The sequence below is a fragment of the Scyliorhinus canicula genome, chromosome 1 (assembly GCF_902713615.1).
Source record: "Scyliorhinus canicula chromosome 1, sScyCan1.1, whole genome shotgun sequence".
Taxonomy (NCBI): domain Eukaryota; kingdom Metazoa; phylum Chordata; class Chondrichthyes; order Carcharhiniformes; family Scyliorhinidae; genus Scyliorhinus; species Scyliorhinus canicula.
Window position 1 is genome coordinate 161,674,868 of NC_052146.1, and position 15,176 is coordinate 161,690,043.

The window sequence follows — 15,176 nt, forward strand, 5'->3', positions numbered from 1 at the left end:
CTGACCAAGAACTTGTCCAAGGTTAAAGTAGTTTTAGTCTTCTCTACCATTGCCCTATCAGTACACACCAGTTCTTATTAACTCTAAACGCTTGCTTTACAGCATTGTTTATGAACCTTTGGAGATCTATGCACTAGAACACCCGAATCTCACTTTCTGACCTCCTCTAACTTTAATGCTTTTCCCTGAAGGATGGATGTATTATACACTCCTGGGCTAGTGTGCTGTCAATTCCAGCCCCACTTAACCGCAGTTGTGACACAATTAAAATTAACTATCCATTCTCAAAAAATACCGAAAGTCTGTGCTCTCTGGCTATCCAATAATTACAGTCACCAGGGTTGTAAATTTAAACACAACCAACTTTTATTAATAACAATAACTATAATTATATAGGCAGCAATACAACTGATTTAACTTTTTTTTCACAATTCAACCCGAGTTTATTTTGAAACTCAATAAAACAGTTACCCCCCCACCAAATTATCCCAACTATAATATGCCCAAAATTCTAATACTACCCCTGCCAATGAACTGGGTCGAGCTGGGGGTCCAATCCTCTGAGTCTCTGTCATCTCAGGGCCCTTTTCTGTGAAGGTGGGTCTCACATGCTGCTTCTGTCCATCCTGTAGTCCACCGTTGAGTCTTCTCTGCTGCGTCGGGTCTTCACTGGGGCAACTGGTTAACTATTATCTAATTCCTAACGTCCTTCTTTAACTCGCCCCACCCTCTATACACACACACAAAATACTGAATCTCTCTTCCACCACTGAACTGTACACTATGCTAAAACTAAAAGCACTCATGAAGTGTGTGTTGCTCTAGATTGAAGATAATGCAGTGTCCCAATAGAGATGTATAAATTTAGGAGCAGCCTAGATAGAGTGGATAGGAAGGACCTATTTCCCTTATCAGACTAGTCAATACAGGGGCACAGATTTCAGATAATTGGCAAAAGGACTAGAGGGGAGTTGAGGGAAAATATTTTCACCCAAAGGGTAATAGTGGAACTTACTACCTTAAAGGCTCATAGTTGCATTTAAAAAGCATTTGAATGTGAAGTTGAGGTGATGTAATCTGCCGGGCTATAGATCAAGAGCTGGAACGTAGTGTTCGACTTGACAGATCTTTTTCGACCAACACAGACACTATGGACCAAATGACCTCCTGTACTGTAATTTATTCTTGATTTTATGCTCTATTGTATTCTGAAAAGATGGCTGTAACTTTACAGCCCCTTGATGCCCTAGGGATAGGATGGCAGGTGTGGGGGGGCATAGTTTGGGTGTCATGCCATCAGGTTCCAAATGCCTATGCTGTAATTTACCCTCGATGGTGGAGGCTAGCACCGTGTCCTGTCTGCCTGGTGCTTCCTTTTCATGTGCCCGTTTATAGCCCATGCCCAGGTATTCCCCTCCACCCATTTCCCTTTCCCCATGACCCTGTTCACCCTGGCCCCTCAAGCCCTTTCCTGATGGCCTTTAAATTGATTCAGGGCAAGTAAACCAAGGCGAGTGGGCTTCCCCTGATTTTTACACGGGTGGGGAAGGTGGGGACCCCATTCCCATTGTAAAACCCAGCCTGATATTACAGTGATTTTTTGACACTAAGCATTGAAATAATGTTCTAATATAAATGAAATGCTTATTACATATTACCTTATTTGGCTGACACTTCAACCTCATGCTTCCGGTTTTATGGCAAATGAACCTTGAATGTCTAATGGCATGTTAAAAAAAAGTGACTTCATCCATTATGGGTCTCCAGTGCTCAAAGCTCCATACTGCACTCTGAATGAGTAGAAACACCTAGCTCTGGTCTTGTGAAAACAGCTGAGGCTAAATGCTGAATTGACATGTTTGTGATCAGAACAATATTAATTGTGGTCAGTGTCACTACAAAAATATTTTATAACAACTAACTTGAAAGACAGATCAAGGAAAATAAATTTAAAATGGATGTTAGGCAAGTGGATCGCTCGGTTGCAAAGGGTCATTTCATATTGACATTCTTTGCTTTTGACAGCTGGTATTTAATTCAATTATTAATAAAGGTTGCAATATTTAATTGAATGCAGAGTGTTTTTAACATCTGCAAAATTCACAATTCAGCCATGCTATAACAGTAGAAACTTGTGTGCACGTTTTCAAACAGAGACCACTATCAATTCATTGACTGTTCCGTTGTCAGGTGATTAAATGTATAAGTCAACATATAATTGTGGGGAAAGATCTTCTGTGGTTTTAAAAGAATAAATTATGGATGTCTAATTAAAGGTTGTACATTAAGCGGAGCCAGAGGGTGGTGCTCAGGCATTTTATTGGATGTACTATTGATGATAAATAAATGGTTATTGATCATCCTGTTAAAATAATACCCATTAAACTAGTAACTATTAACATCATAGACAAGTTTTGATCTCTAAATATAGTCTGAAGTGCCAAAATAAATTAACCCCTCTGCTACCAAAAAGACATTTACAATCACTAATTCTATCCCAACAACACATATGCTGTGACATAATTAAGTGAACATTTGTTCTGACTAAGCCAAGGCGCTGAATGCTGTTAGATTGTTGACCTGCAGTAGGCATCCTATTCACACATGTGTACCTCCAGCAGGATTGAGTGGATGGCAATCAGAAGCAAGAAACCTGACTGATAATTTTTCTTCATTATCCTATGGATCACCGAAGCCTAGTGTAGGACTGGAACCTATATCCCTGTTAAAATCAAATGAGCTTGTACAGCTCTGGTCAAACTGGAGTCATTCTAGTCTCTATGGGCCAGCTATCACTGGATGAACCATCAGGGGGCCCAATAAATCCTATCAAAGAAGAATAGTTACTTTAAAAAAATTTTATGAAGGCATTTATGGTTTTATAATAACAAAAGACACAAGTACAGATATAAACATAGTTCAATGCGTATCACATCCTTCCATCTCCCACAGTTCTCACCTGAGCTAGACTGACATAGTCTAACCCCCTTGCTCCCTAAACCCCGCCCCCATATTGAATCTGCTGATGGTTCAATTTTCTCCGTAGAAGTCGATAAATGGCTGCGACCTCCGAACGAATCCTAATGATGAACCTTTCAGGGCGAACTTAATTTGCTCAAGCCTGAGAAACCCAGCCATGTCACTAACCCATACCTCTGCTTTAGGGGGCTTCGAGCTCCTCCACGCTAGTAAGATCCATCTCCGGGCTACCAAAGAGGCTAAGGCCAAAATATCAGCCTCTCTCACCCCCTGGACTCCCGGGTCTTCCAACACTTCAAAAAAGTGGCACCTCTGGACTCGGTGCCACCCTCACCTTTAACACCCTGGACATGACATCTGCAAATCCCTGCCAGAATCCCCTGAGCTTCGGGCATGCCCAAAATATGCGGGCCTTCCTGCACATTGCCACACCTGTCCGCTATCCCAAAGAACCTGCTCATCCGGGCCAGCATCATGTGTGCCCGGTGGACCACCTTGAATTGTATCAGGCTGAGCCTGGCACATGATGAGGACGTATTGAGTCTGCTCAGGGCATCCTCCCACAGATTCGCCTCTAACTCCTTTCCCAACTCATCTTCCCATTTACGTTTTGTCTCCACTGCGTTTCCTCCCACTCCATAAATTCTTTGTAAATTTCCAATACCTTCACATTCCCCTCCCCCACCCCTGACCGTTCTAGAAACTACCTTGTCCTGTATCCCCTGTGGCGGAAGGAGCGGAAAGGTAAAAACCTGCCTTCGCATAAAATCCCTTACTTGGAGATATTGGAATCCATTCCCTCCCGGCAATTCAAACTTCACTTCCAGATCCTCCAGACCGGGAAAGCTCCCATCAATAAACAGATGCCCCAGCCTCTCTATACCCACTCTCTGCCACCTCCGAAACCCCACATCCATCATCCCCGGCACAAACTGGTGATTGGAGATCACTGACAGATTGGTGCCCACAGGGCAGCACGGTGGCGCAGTGGGTTAGCCCTGCAGCCTCACGACGCTGAGGTCCCAGGTTCGATCCCGGCTCTGGGTCACTGTCTGTGTGGAGTTTGCACGTTCTCCCCGTGTTTGCGTGGGCTTTACCTCCACAACCCAAAGATGTGCAGGGTAGGTGGATTGGCCACGCTAAAATTGTCCCTTAATTGGAAAAAATTAATTGGGTACACTAAAAATAAAAATAAAAGATTGGTGCCCACACAGACGCTCCCTCTTCTCTTATATGCTTCCGCCATTGCCCCCAGACTCTCAGGGTCGCCACTACCACTGGGCTTGTGGAGTACCGGGCCAGCGAGAACGGCAGAGGTGCCGTTACCAATGCCCCCAAACATGTGCACTTACATGATGCCGCTCCCACACCGACCCCCACCCCAACTATCCACTTCCTCATCATGGCTATATTCGCCGCCCAGTGGTAGTTCCTAAAGTTCGGCAGTGCCAGCCCTCCCTCCCCTTGGCTCCACTACAGCAACACTTTCTTTACTCGCGGGGTTTTACCCACCCACACAAACCCTGATATCACCCTGTTCACCCGCTTAAAAAAGGCCTTTGGAATAAAAATAGGGAGACACTGAAAAACAAACAAAAATCTTGGGAGAACCGTCATCTCTACGGTCTGTACCCTCCCTGCCGGTGACAGCAGAAGCATGTCCCACCTCCGGAAGTCCTCCTTCATCTGTTCCACTAATTGGCCCAGATTTAATTTGTGTAGCTGCTCCCATCTCCTTGCCACCTGAATATCCAGGTAATGAAAACTACCTTCAAGCATCTTAAACGGCAACTCCTCCAGTCTCCTCTCCTGCTCCCTCGCTTGGATCGCACAAACCTTACTTTTACTCATATTCAATTTGTACCCCGAGAACCGGCCAAATACCCCTGCGGCCGTTCTGACCCCGGAGTGAAAAGTGGAGTGAGCCACTCTGGCGTCAATGGGCCTCAATTGGCAGCTATCCACCCCTTCCTAGGAGGCCAGTAGGGCGTCCGAGTGGTTTCTGCAACTCCGGCGCCCGTAAGCCGGCACGCTACGGCCGGCGCGGGTTCGGGCACGCGCGTGGGTTCCCGTCTATGCGCCGACCCCCGGCCAATATGGCGGAGACCTACAGGGGCCCAGCACGGAGGCCCAGAGGCCCCAACAGAAGTAGCTCGCCCGGCGATCGGTGGCCATTTCAGGATGAGAGAGATTGATGCCTGCGATAACGTCGGGGAAGAGCACTCCCAAATCATTTGACTCATTAAATGCCTTTACCAAAAGCGGCTCCAGCACCCTGGAAAAATTCTTCTAAAATTCCACCAGGTATCCGTCCGGTCTCGGGGCTTTCCCCAATTGCATCACCTCCAGCGCCTCTATTACCTCCCCAAGCCCGATTGAGGCCCCCAGAATCTCCACCAGCTCCCATCCGCCTTCAGGAACTCCAGACCCCCAGAAATCGTCTCATCCCCTCTTCCCCGGCTGGGGTTCTGATTTATACAGCTTACAATAAAAGTCACAAAACACACCATTCATCCCCGCCAGAACCAAAACCACCTTCCTACCTGCGTCCCTCACTTTCCCAATCTCTCTCGCCGCCTCCTGCTTCCTCAACTGAGGCGCCAGCATCCTACTAGCTTTCTCCCCGTATTCATAGACTGCCCCCCCTTACCCTCCTCAGCTGCTCCATTGCCTTACCTGTGGACAGGAGCCCAAATTCCAGCTGCAGTCTCTGGCGTTCTTTCAAAAGTCCATCCTCCGGAGTCTCTGCATATCTCCTGTCCACCTGTAAGATTTCTCCCACCAACCTTTCTAACTCCATCCACTCCGCCTTCTCCTTGTGCGCCCAAATAGAAATAAATTTCCCTCTAATACCTGCCTTCAGCGCCTCCCAGACCTCCCCCATCGACACCTCACCCATATCATTGATCTTTATATATCCCCGGATGGCCTCCCACACCCACTCACACACCTCCTCCTCCACTAATAGCCTCACATCCAACTTCCATTGCGGGCGCTGGCCCTTTCTTTACTCACTCACACGCCCATACAGTACGGGGCGTGGTCTGACACCACTGTTGCTGAATATTCAGTATCTACTACCTCTGCCAGCAGCGTTTTGTCCACCACAAAGAAGTCTATCCGGGAATGCACCTTATGTACATGGAAGTAGAATGGAAATTCCTTACTCGTTAGCCTCCTAAATCTCCACGGGTCAATCCCCCCCAATGTGCTCAATAAACCCCCAGAGTTCCTTCGCCATAGCTGATACCTTCCCCGACCTAAAACTCGACTCTTGGATCAAGAACCGACCTAGAACTCGATTGATGTTCAGTCAATTCCTGACCACGATTACATGTTTCAAATTAAAGCCTTGCTTTTTATTGTAGTTCTGATCTAAATAAAGATTACAGAAAGTTTTTCATTCTCATATTCAATACATAGACTATTCTTCTCCACAGTTGACTAAACCGTATTTAGTGCAGCTATTTTTGTTTAAAAGTCACCCTTATTTTCCTCTTTACTCTTCTCTTTGTTCTGCAAGTTCTATAATCTCCCCGAAACTGAGGAATGTACAAACATATTGCTGTTTCCCACATGTCATGAATACTATTATGGGCAGGTACTTTTGCACTGGAACAATTCTGCAATATTCACCTGATTACCTTTCATAAACTGGTGATACTTCAATCCATGGATGAGTGTTAAAGGTACCTTACGTCTTACGCCATTCCTGTAGAGGAACATCAAAGTCCACAAATACCCCTTTTCACAGTCTACAAAGTGATTCCTACCCCATTCCTTGTCTAACAGTGGAGATGGCCTCCAGTGATCACCTGCTAGAAGGGCTGAACAGATATCATGACATAAAGATCAGGGTCTGTTATCTGCAGGTGATCTGTGCTGACATCAAGGTTCTAGATTTATTTATTCTTGCTCCAATCCAATGTCAGACTTATGAGAGGAGACGACTTTCAGCCATCACTCATCTCCCACTCCATTAATGGTCAATTTGAGACATCTCCCTCTGGGAGGCGTAAAGAGATCCTGTCCCTGGTGGATGGAATGGGATAGTGTTGCTGCTTAGCATAACCACTGCATGGGTTTGGAATAGAAAATCTGCTTGATATTCTTTGAAATGTTTCTGTTCTGTTTCTGTTGATTTATTGATCATTTGTGGCAAGGAAAGCAAATTTTCAAAATGAATTCTGTCCCGTTTGAGCCATTAGCAAATGTGGGGGCTAGCACCACAGGGACATTCCTTGAATCCCTGGGACTGAGGACAAAACGAAGACACTTACGAATCTGCAGTCAAAGGTGGTGCAGTGCAGAGATAGGACTAGTGTAAAACTGGTTCAAGGTCCATGCTTCCTGTTTGGAATGCTGAGTTTACCAGGATACATTCATAAGAACTTACAAAAGGAAGCCTGAATGTGTGAACTAAAATTTCTTCACAGCTTCTATGATGGGTAATTGATTAATTATTGTCCTCCAACTCCTTGCATCTGAAATATTGTAAGCTAATTACATCTGTGCTGCTTTTCTCAACTGTTTGTTTTCTCTGCATTTAAACTTGGAGTCTTTATTTGTCCTCATTTTTGCTTTGCATTTGTTTCAAGTCAGGCGAGTGAAGCCCGTAGCGGTTTGATGCTCAAATGTTCCAAGTGTGGAGTTGTTTCAACTACAGCATTATCTGCCACCATCACCAGTAACGCCATGTTAGTCTCATCCATTTGATCTCTAACTCTTGCATCATGGGTAACTTTGAAAGAGAAAGTATCCCTTTTTTCTCAGCCTAAAAAATAAATTTAAATATTATAAATGTGATAATGTATGTATTTTGGAAAAGTAAAGGACAGAAGGAGGCCTTACAGCCCATTGTGCCTGTGTCAGCTCTTTGAAAGAGCTATTCAGTTGATACCAATCCCCTGCTCTTTCCCCATATGTCTGTGTGCATGTATTCCTTATTTAAATCAATCCCCTTTCCTGCTTCTGATTCCTATCCAGTGACCCCTGTATGATTATCTGATGATGACAGGATTAATATTGTATGTGATGCCACCCACTATCAGATTGCCTGCTAAAAGACTCACGTGTAAAAGGAGCGCTTGGAACAGCCAGAGAACAGCCAGTGTCTGCATAATCCATAATATGATTCAGCAGCTTCAGGGGAAAGGAGGAAACCAGAATAAACCAATTTTACTTTGTGTGGAGGAAGACCTGTCTCAATTAGTCCCACTTTCCCTGCCTGTCTTTCATAATGTTTATTTACCGGAGAGTAATTTTACTAATGTTCAAGGAACAAGCTCAGTCAGAAATGTTATTGTGGGGCAGCACGGTGGCATAGTGGATAGCGCTACTGCCTCACGGCCCCGAGGTCCCAGGTTCAATCCCTGCTCTGGGTCACTTGCCCCTTAATTTGAAAAAATTAATTGGGTACTCTAAAATTTATTTTAAGAAAAGAAATGTTATTGTGAATAATGATGCTGCTGGACAGCCTGCTGGCACAGTGGGTTAGCACTGTGGATTGGCCATGCTAAATTGCCTCTTAATTGAAAAAGTGAATTGGATACTCTAAATTAAAAAAAATAATGATGCAGCTTCAGTGGCAATACACCACCAAATATTAAATTGCTGTCTGCAAAGGTACTGTTCATTAAAGAGGCAAGTCACCTCTTCAGTCTTCTTTACATTCAATAATTTCTGTGTACACTTTCAGACTGCAGCACCACATTTGAATATGAAAAGCATTGACTATTCAAAAGTTTTTGACTTATAAATTGGCAACTTCTCCATTATCTGATATCTTTTGATGGACAGTGAATCACTCCTGTTTGCTCCAGTTGTTACAGAAGTCATTTCCCTGCATCCTGGGTGTTGAAACAATCACTTATTGTTCAGTCTATGACATCGTCTGATTCAGAGCTTGAATTGGTCCATTTCTTTTGCTGAGAGAAAGTGAGTCTTTGTCTCGGGCATTGAATTTTTTTTTACTCACTCCTTCCTGGCACTTTCCTTGTTCCACTTCCATTGCCATTCATTCACTTTGTGTACTGAGTTTGAACAATTCACATGTCTTTCTTTCCAGGATTGAATAACTCAGTTATCCTTGTTCCCAGTATTTATATTTATTAATTCTTGGGATGTGAGCATTGCTGGCAAGACCAACATTTAATTTCCTCCCGAATTGTCCTTGAAAAGCAGATGGTGAGCCACCTTCAGCCACTACTTTTAGAGAGAATTCCAAGATTTTGATTCAGCAACAATGAAGGGACTGTGATATATTTCCAAGTCTGGATAGTGTGCAAGGGGAAATTGTAGGTGATGGTGTTCCCATTCAACTACTGTCCTTGGCCTTCAAGTTGGCAGAGATAATGGGCAAAATTTTCTGACCTCACGCAGGGTCGGAGAATCGCCCGGGGCCGCCGAAAATCCCGCCCCCGCCATGGCACAAATTCTCCGCCACCCGGGAATTGCAGGGGCGGGAATCGCGCCACGTCGAGCGGCGAGCCCCCTGCGGCGATTCTCCGGCCTGCGATGGGCCGAAGTACCGCTGCTGGGAGGCCTCTCCCACCGCCGAGGTTTGAACCACCTCTGGTGGCGGCGAGATCGGTGGTGATGAGCGGGCCCCTGGGGGGAGGCGGGACGATCGGACCCCAGGGGGCGCCTCCACGGTGGCCAGGCCCGTGATCGGGGCCCACCGATCGGCGGGCGGGCAGTGCCGTGGGGGCACTCTTTCTCTTCCGCCTCCGCCATGGTGTAGGCCGTGGCGGCGGCGGAAGACAATCCCCCAGCGCGCATGCGCCGGTGGTGACGTCAGCGGCAGTTGCCGCTGACATCACCACCGGCGCATGCGCGAACCGGTGAAGGCCTTTCGGCCAGCTCCGGCGTCGGGCGGCGGCCGTCAAAGGCCGTTGGTGCCGGTTTTGGCGCCAGTCGGCATGGTGTCAACCACTCCGGCATGGGCCTAGCCCCCAAAGGTGCGGAGAATTCCACACCTTTGGGGAGGCCCGACGCCGGCGTGGTTGGCACCACACCGCTACGCCGGGACTCCCAGCCCCGCCGGGTAGGGGAGAATCCCGCCCCATGATAGAGATTCTCCGTTTCTGAGACTAAGTGTTGATGCCGATGCAGAATTCATAGACTTTCACAACTCAAAATTGGAGCCACACTGAAACAATTCTGTTACTGCTAAGGGGCTAGCACCAGCGCCATGTGGAACACAATCGATTCTGAAGAGAAATGGTGCCAGATTCGCCGGTTTCACGTTTGACACTCAGGAGGCTGGTAAGCTGCAGCCACATATACACACTGCGCTCCCCACACACACCACCCCAGCCAACAAGATGGCAGCGAGGAGAGCAGCCTCAAGGTTCACGTATGCCGAGCTGGAGATTCTCCTGGATGTGGTGGGGATAGGAGGATGACCCTGTACCCTACCCTGGAAGGAGGCTGCCAGCCAATCGCCATGCCTGGGCGCAGGTGGCAGAGGCGGTCAGCACCATGGGCAACGGCATCCGGACCGGCAAGCAGTGCTGCAAAAAACTGCACAACATTCTCAGGGTGACCAGAGTGAGTAGGCAGCACTGTGTCCCAAGCACCAACCCCCGTCCCACACACGTGTAACCCAACACTACCCCAACCCAGAAGGCGGGTGAACCTCTACACTACATCACATGCCGGTACCCATACTGGCGGCCATTGCCGGGTGCCCTGCTACTGAGGCTACCAGCTACCCACTCCCTGGGCTGCATACGTCAGACTGCCTCATGCTGTCATTTTCTTCCCTGCCCCCCAAACCAGAAGGCCATGTGCAACCACCAGGAGGGGGAGAAGACATGAGTGGGGCTGCTGGACTTACAGCCCCTCAGTGTGGCAGAGCAGAACGGTCGGCGGCGCGGAGGAAAGGCAGGTCACCGAAGTGGAGTTCGGTCGTGGGCCAGGAAGTGAGACTCCGCTTAGTTACGGTTCCCCGTGACATGTGTGACAACCCCCACCAACATCATCCTCACCCCTACACCACCCCACCGCCACTCCCCCATCTCCACCCACACGCTCATTCCCACCACACCCCGGCCTGCCATCTAATCATGTGTCTTGTCTTGTGCCTTACAGGACCTGCTGATGATGGGGCGGGTCCATCTGGCATCCCGCCCCCCAGCTAGTGCCACAGCCAGAGCCCGATCAGTGAGCCGAGCAGCTCAGGTGGTAGCCCACCATCAAGACTCAGGACACGCCAAAGTTCGGGTCGGAGGATGACACTGACTTTCCGTCACAGCTGACTCCAACACGCTGCACCATCCCAGAGACACTCTCCTCAGTTGGGCACTTTAGTGAAGAGGCTCCCAGGACACAATCTGGTGTGCACAACACAGCTGATCCGGTACAGCAGGTGGAGGTAGGAATACCCGAGGGGGCGGACTGTCGGAGGGCACACCATTCCTAAGGACTAGCTGTCGTCCAGACGGGTTTCGGGCTTCTGGAACAGACAGTCCCATCAATCGTGAAGGTGCTGTCGCAGAGCCAGGGGCTACATGAGGGGTTGACGGCGAGTATCCAGTACTTGCAGGCGCAGTTGGAGGAATCCAACTGCGTGCAGAAGCGGGGGGTGGTGCCGACAATGCATGCCACTCAGGCCAACACCACAAGGATGGTATCCGCAGTGGAAGCATTGGGGCAACGGTGTTGGCTACGGATGGGCATGTCTAAGGCCTGTGCAGGGGCTGGCGAGGTCCAGGGCAGTGTTGCTATCTCACAGGCAACCATGTGCCAGAGCCACTTGGACATTGCAGCGGCGCCCCTGAGTGTGACTCAGTCACAGCAGGCCATGGCTGGAAACGTCAGTGGCATTGCCCAGGCGCAGGCTGATGTGGCACAGACACACAGAGAGGTGGCCCAGGCCATGAGGGAGATGGTGCAGTCAGGGGGGAAGAGGGGAACCCATATAGCCAGTGTCACTTTGCAGAACCAATAGCCAAGGTGGGTGGTCAGTGGGGTCTGCAGAAAGATGGCTGCCTTGCAGGCTGCGGTAAAGGCAGTCCGTAACTGGAAGCCGCCCCAGTCTCCCATCACCCCCATTTTCCCCCGACCGTGGCAGCGCCCCTCCACCCCAGCTAGCCCGGCCAGTGTCCGGCCTGGTATCCCACAATCCTCCTCGCTCTCTCTCCCTCGTCAGCCACGACGCTGGTTTCACAATTTTGAAACCACAAGTGAACCGCGCCATTGGTAACTTGGCCCATCGGAGGTGGAGAATCACAGAGGCTCCGGAAAATACCAGGGCGGGCACACTTATGATATGTTTACTGTATGTGTATTCCGGAATGCATTGACGCCGCTGTCGAGGTGATGGAGAATTGTGATTTTGGCGTCAAATGAGCGCCCACCACAAATTTGCTGTCAGAACCTATTCTCCGCCCAATCCCATTTCCCGATTTCAGCATTGGCCAACGGAGAATCCCTCCCCATGGGTTTGGAACGTGTTATCGAAGGAGCCTCAGGAAGTTGTTGTAGTGCATCTCGTATATGGTACACATTGTTGGTACAACGTGTCTATGGTGAAGGGAGTGAATATTTAAGATAGTGAATGAGGTGCCAATCAAGTGGCTACTTTATTCTGGATGGTATTGATCTCATCGAGTATTCTTGGGAGCTGCACTCATTCAGGCAAGTAGAGGGTATTCCATCACAATCTTGACTTGTGCCTTGTAGATTGTGGACAGGCTTTGGGGAGTCGGAGGATTAGTTATTCTCTGCAAAATTCCCAATATCTGACACTCTTGTCACCACAGTATTTAGATGTTCCTGTTAAGTTTCTGGTGACCCCCAAGATCTTGAGGGTGGGAAATTCAGCACTGGTTATGCCATTGAATTCCAAGGAGGTGTAATTAATTTCTCTCTTGTTGGAGATGGTCATTGCTTGGTCTCATCAATGTTACTTGCTGCCAGTCAGCCTAAGCCTGAATATTGTCCATTGTTTTTTCTACTTGCGGGCACAGACTACTTCAGTATCTCAGGAGTTCTGAATGTACTGGACACTGTACAATCATCAGTGAACATCCCACTTCAGAATTCATGTTGCAGGAAAGGACATTGATGAAACAGCTGAAGATGTTTGGACCTTGAACACAAGGAACTCTTGCAGTTACGTCATGGAATTGAGATGATTATGATGATTGACCTCCTGCAACCACAACCAACATAATTTGTGCTGGGAATGACTCTAACCAGTGGGGAGTTTTCCTCTTGATTCCTATTGCCTTCACTTTTCTTGGAATCTTTGGTGCCACACCACTTGGTCAAACGTTCCCTTAATGTCAAGGGCTGTCACTCTCACCTCAGCTCTTAAACTCAGCTCTTCTTTCCAGGTTTGGAGCAAGTGGTGTGTAGATGTCAGGAGCTGTGTGGCCCTAGCAGAATCCAAACAGAACATAGAGAATCAGTTTGTTGCTGAGTGAAAGATCCCTCTTATCTCTTGTTCAGGATAAGGCACTCAGTCCGGAGTTGAGGAGGTATACAAAGCACTCTTTATTTCTTTAAGAATTCGCTTGGTAAATTTGCACAAAGTTAAATCGACAAACTTGACATTACATTGAAATGTCTTTGAGATACTGAAGAGTGAAAGCAAATGTTTCAAGATAAAAGTGACTCCAGATTTACAAAAGGCCTTTTTAAAAGTAATTTTCACAAATGCATAATATTTTTCTCACTAATCAGTCATACGGATCCCATTCTGAAGGGAATCCTTGGGCGGGATTCTCCCATCCCGCAGCAGAGTGTCCATGCCGTCTGATATACCCTCAATTACGACACAAGAGAGTTAACTCGTAAAACAGAGGCTTTAATAAACAGAGAACTTTGCCAGCCGGGGCAATGAGTGCTCACTGGGCGCTGCCCACAGGACGTCACCTTGTATTCGGCCCCTAGGAGGTGGAGGCGGAGTCCCCCGGGGTTCCAAACCCGGTCTTAAAGGGATATTACATGCATGATCTTAAAGGCACATTACCCATTCATCACACCGTCGTAAATGGCGTTTTGTTTTACGACGGCATGAACGGGCCGCTCCCACAACTAATTCTGGCCCCTACAGGAGGCCAGCACGGCGCTGGAGCGGTTCGCGCTGCTCCAGCTGCAGATCCAGGCGCAAACTGTGCCGCGGGTTCCGCGTTGCGCCGGCACCAATGAGGACATGCACAGTGGCACTAGCGCTAACGCGCGCATGCGCAGTGGCCTCCTTCAGCGGGGCCGGCCCCGACGCAACATTGCCGCAGGACTACAGGGGCCGGCGCGTAGGAAAGGAGGCCCCCAGCCACAGAGGCCAGCCCGCCAATCGGTGGGCCCTGATCGCGGGCCAGGCCACATCGGAAGGCTACCCCCCACACCCGAGGTCGGACCCCCCACGCTGAAGTGAGAAGCTGTGCGCATGCACAGACCTGCTTGCGGAAGCCGCGCGCATGCCCCGCCAGCAGCCAGTGCTGCAGGACGCACGCTGGGGCTGTGCTAGCCCCATGGAGAATCACCCTGGACTTTCTCGGAAAAAGACTGGAGTGATTCTATCTCGTTTTCCCAGCGTGCGTGGGAACTTAGTCCCCCAGAATGAGGAATCCCGCCCAGTTTTCTTTTGAAACAATATTAGCTTTGACCAGCAATTCTCATATTTCTGCCTGAAACCATGGACGGATTCTCCGATCCCCTCTGGCTGAGTCGGAGAATCGGCAGGGACGCGCATGAATCCCGCTCCCGCCAGCTGCCGAATTCTCGCCGTGATTCTCGCCATTCGGTGCCGGTCGGTGGCTGCTCGCAGCGCCCTCCCGGCGATTCCCTGACCCCCAATGGGCCGAAGTCCCGCTCGTTCTATGCAGTTCCCGCTGGCGTAAATTGGACTAGGTCCCTTACTGGTGGGACCTGGCGGCGTGGGCGGGCTCCGGGGTCCTGGGGCAGGCGCGGGCGATCTGGCCCTGGGGGGTGCCCCTACGGTGGCCTGGCCCGCGATCGGGGCTCACCAATCCGTGGGTGGGCCAGTGCCGTGGGGGCACTCTTTTCCTACGCGCCGGCCATGTAGGCTTCCGCGATGGCCGGCGTGAAGGTCAACCCCACCCCTGCACATGAGCGGGGATGACGTCAGCAGCCGCTGATGCTCCCACATATGGGCGGACCCGCGCTGGCCAGCGGAGTCCCTTCAGCCCCGGATGGCGCGGTGCCAAAGGCCTTCCACGCCGGCC

At 49.2% G+C, this 15,176-nt stretch overlaps 1 protein-coding gene across 11 annotated transcripts in view; it reads left to right on the forward strand.

The window, feature by feature from the left end:
• The window catches only part of adgrb2 (adhesion G protein-coupled receptor B2), a 1,298,770-nt gene that overhangs the window by 1,203,007 nt on the left and 80,587 nt on the right, over positions 1-15,176 (forward strand). For 10 of the 11 annotated variants that reach the window (XM_038801790.1, XM_038801818.1, XM_038801844.1 and 7 more), the window contains one exon: positions 7,578-7,676. The exons of the other annotated variant lie outside the window; for it this stretch is intronic. In XM_038801790.1, the coding sequence (XP_038657718.1) occupies positions 7,578-7,676 (99 nt within the window). The remainder of the gene's footprint in view (positions 1-7,577; positions 7,677-15,176) is intronic. 11 annotated transcript variants of the gene reach the window in all.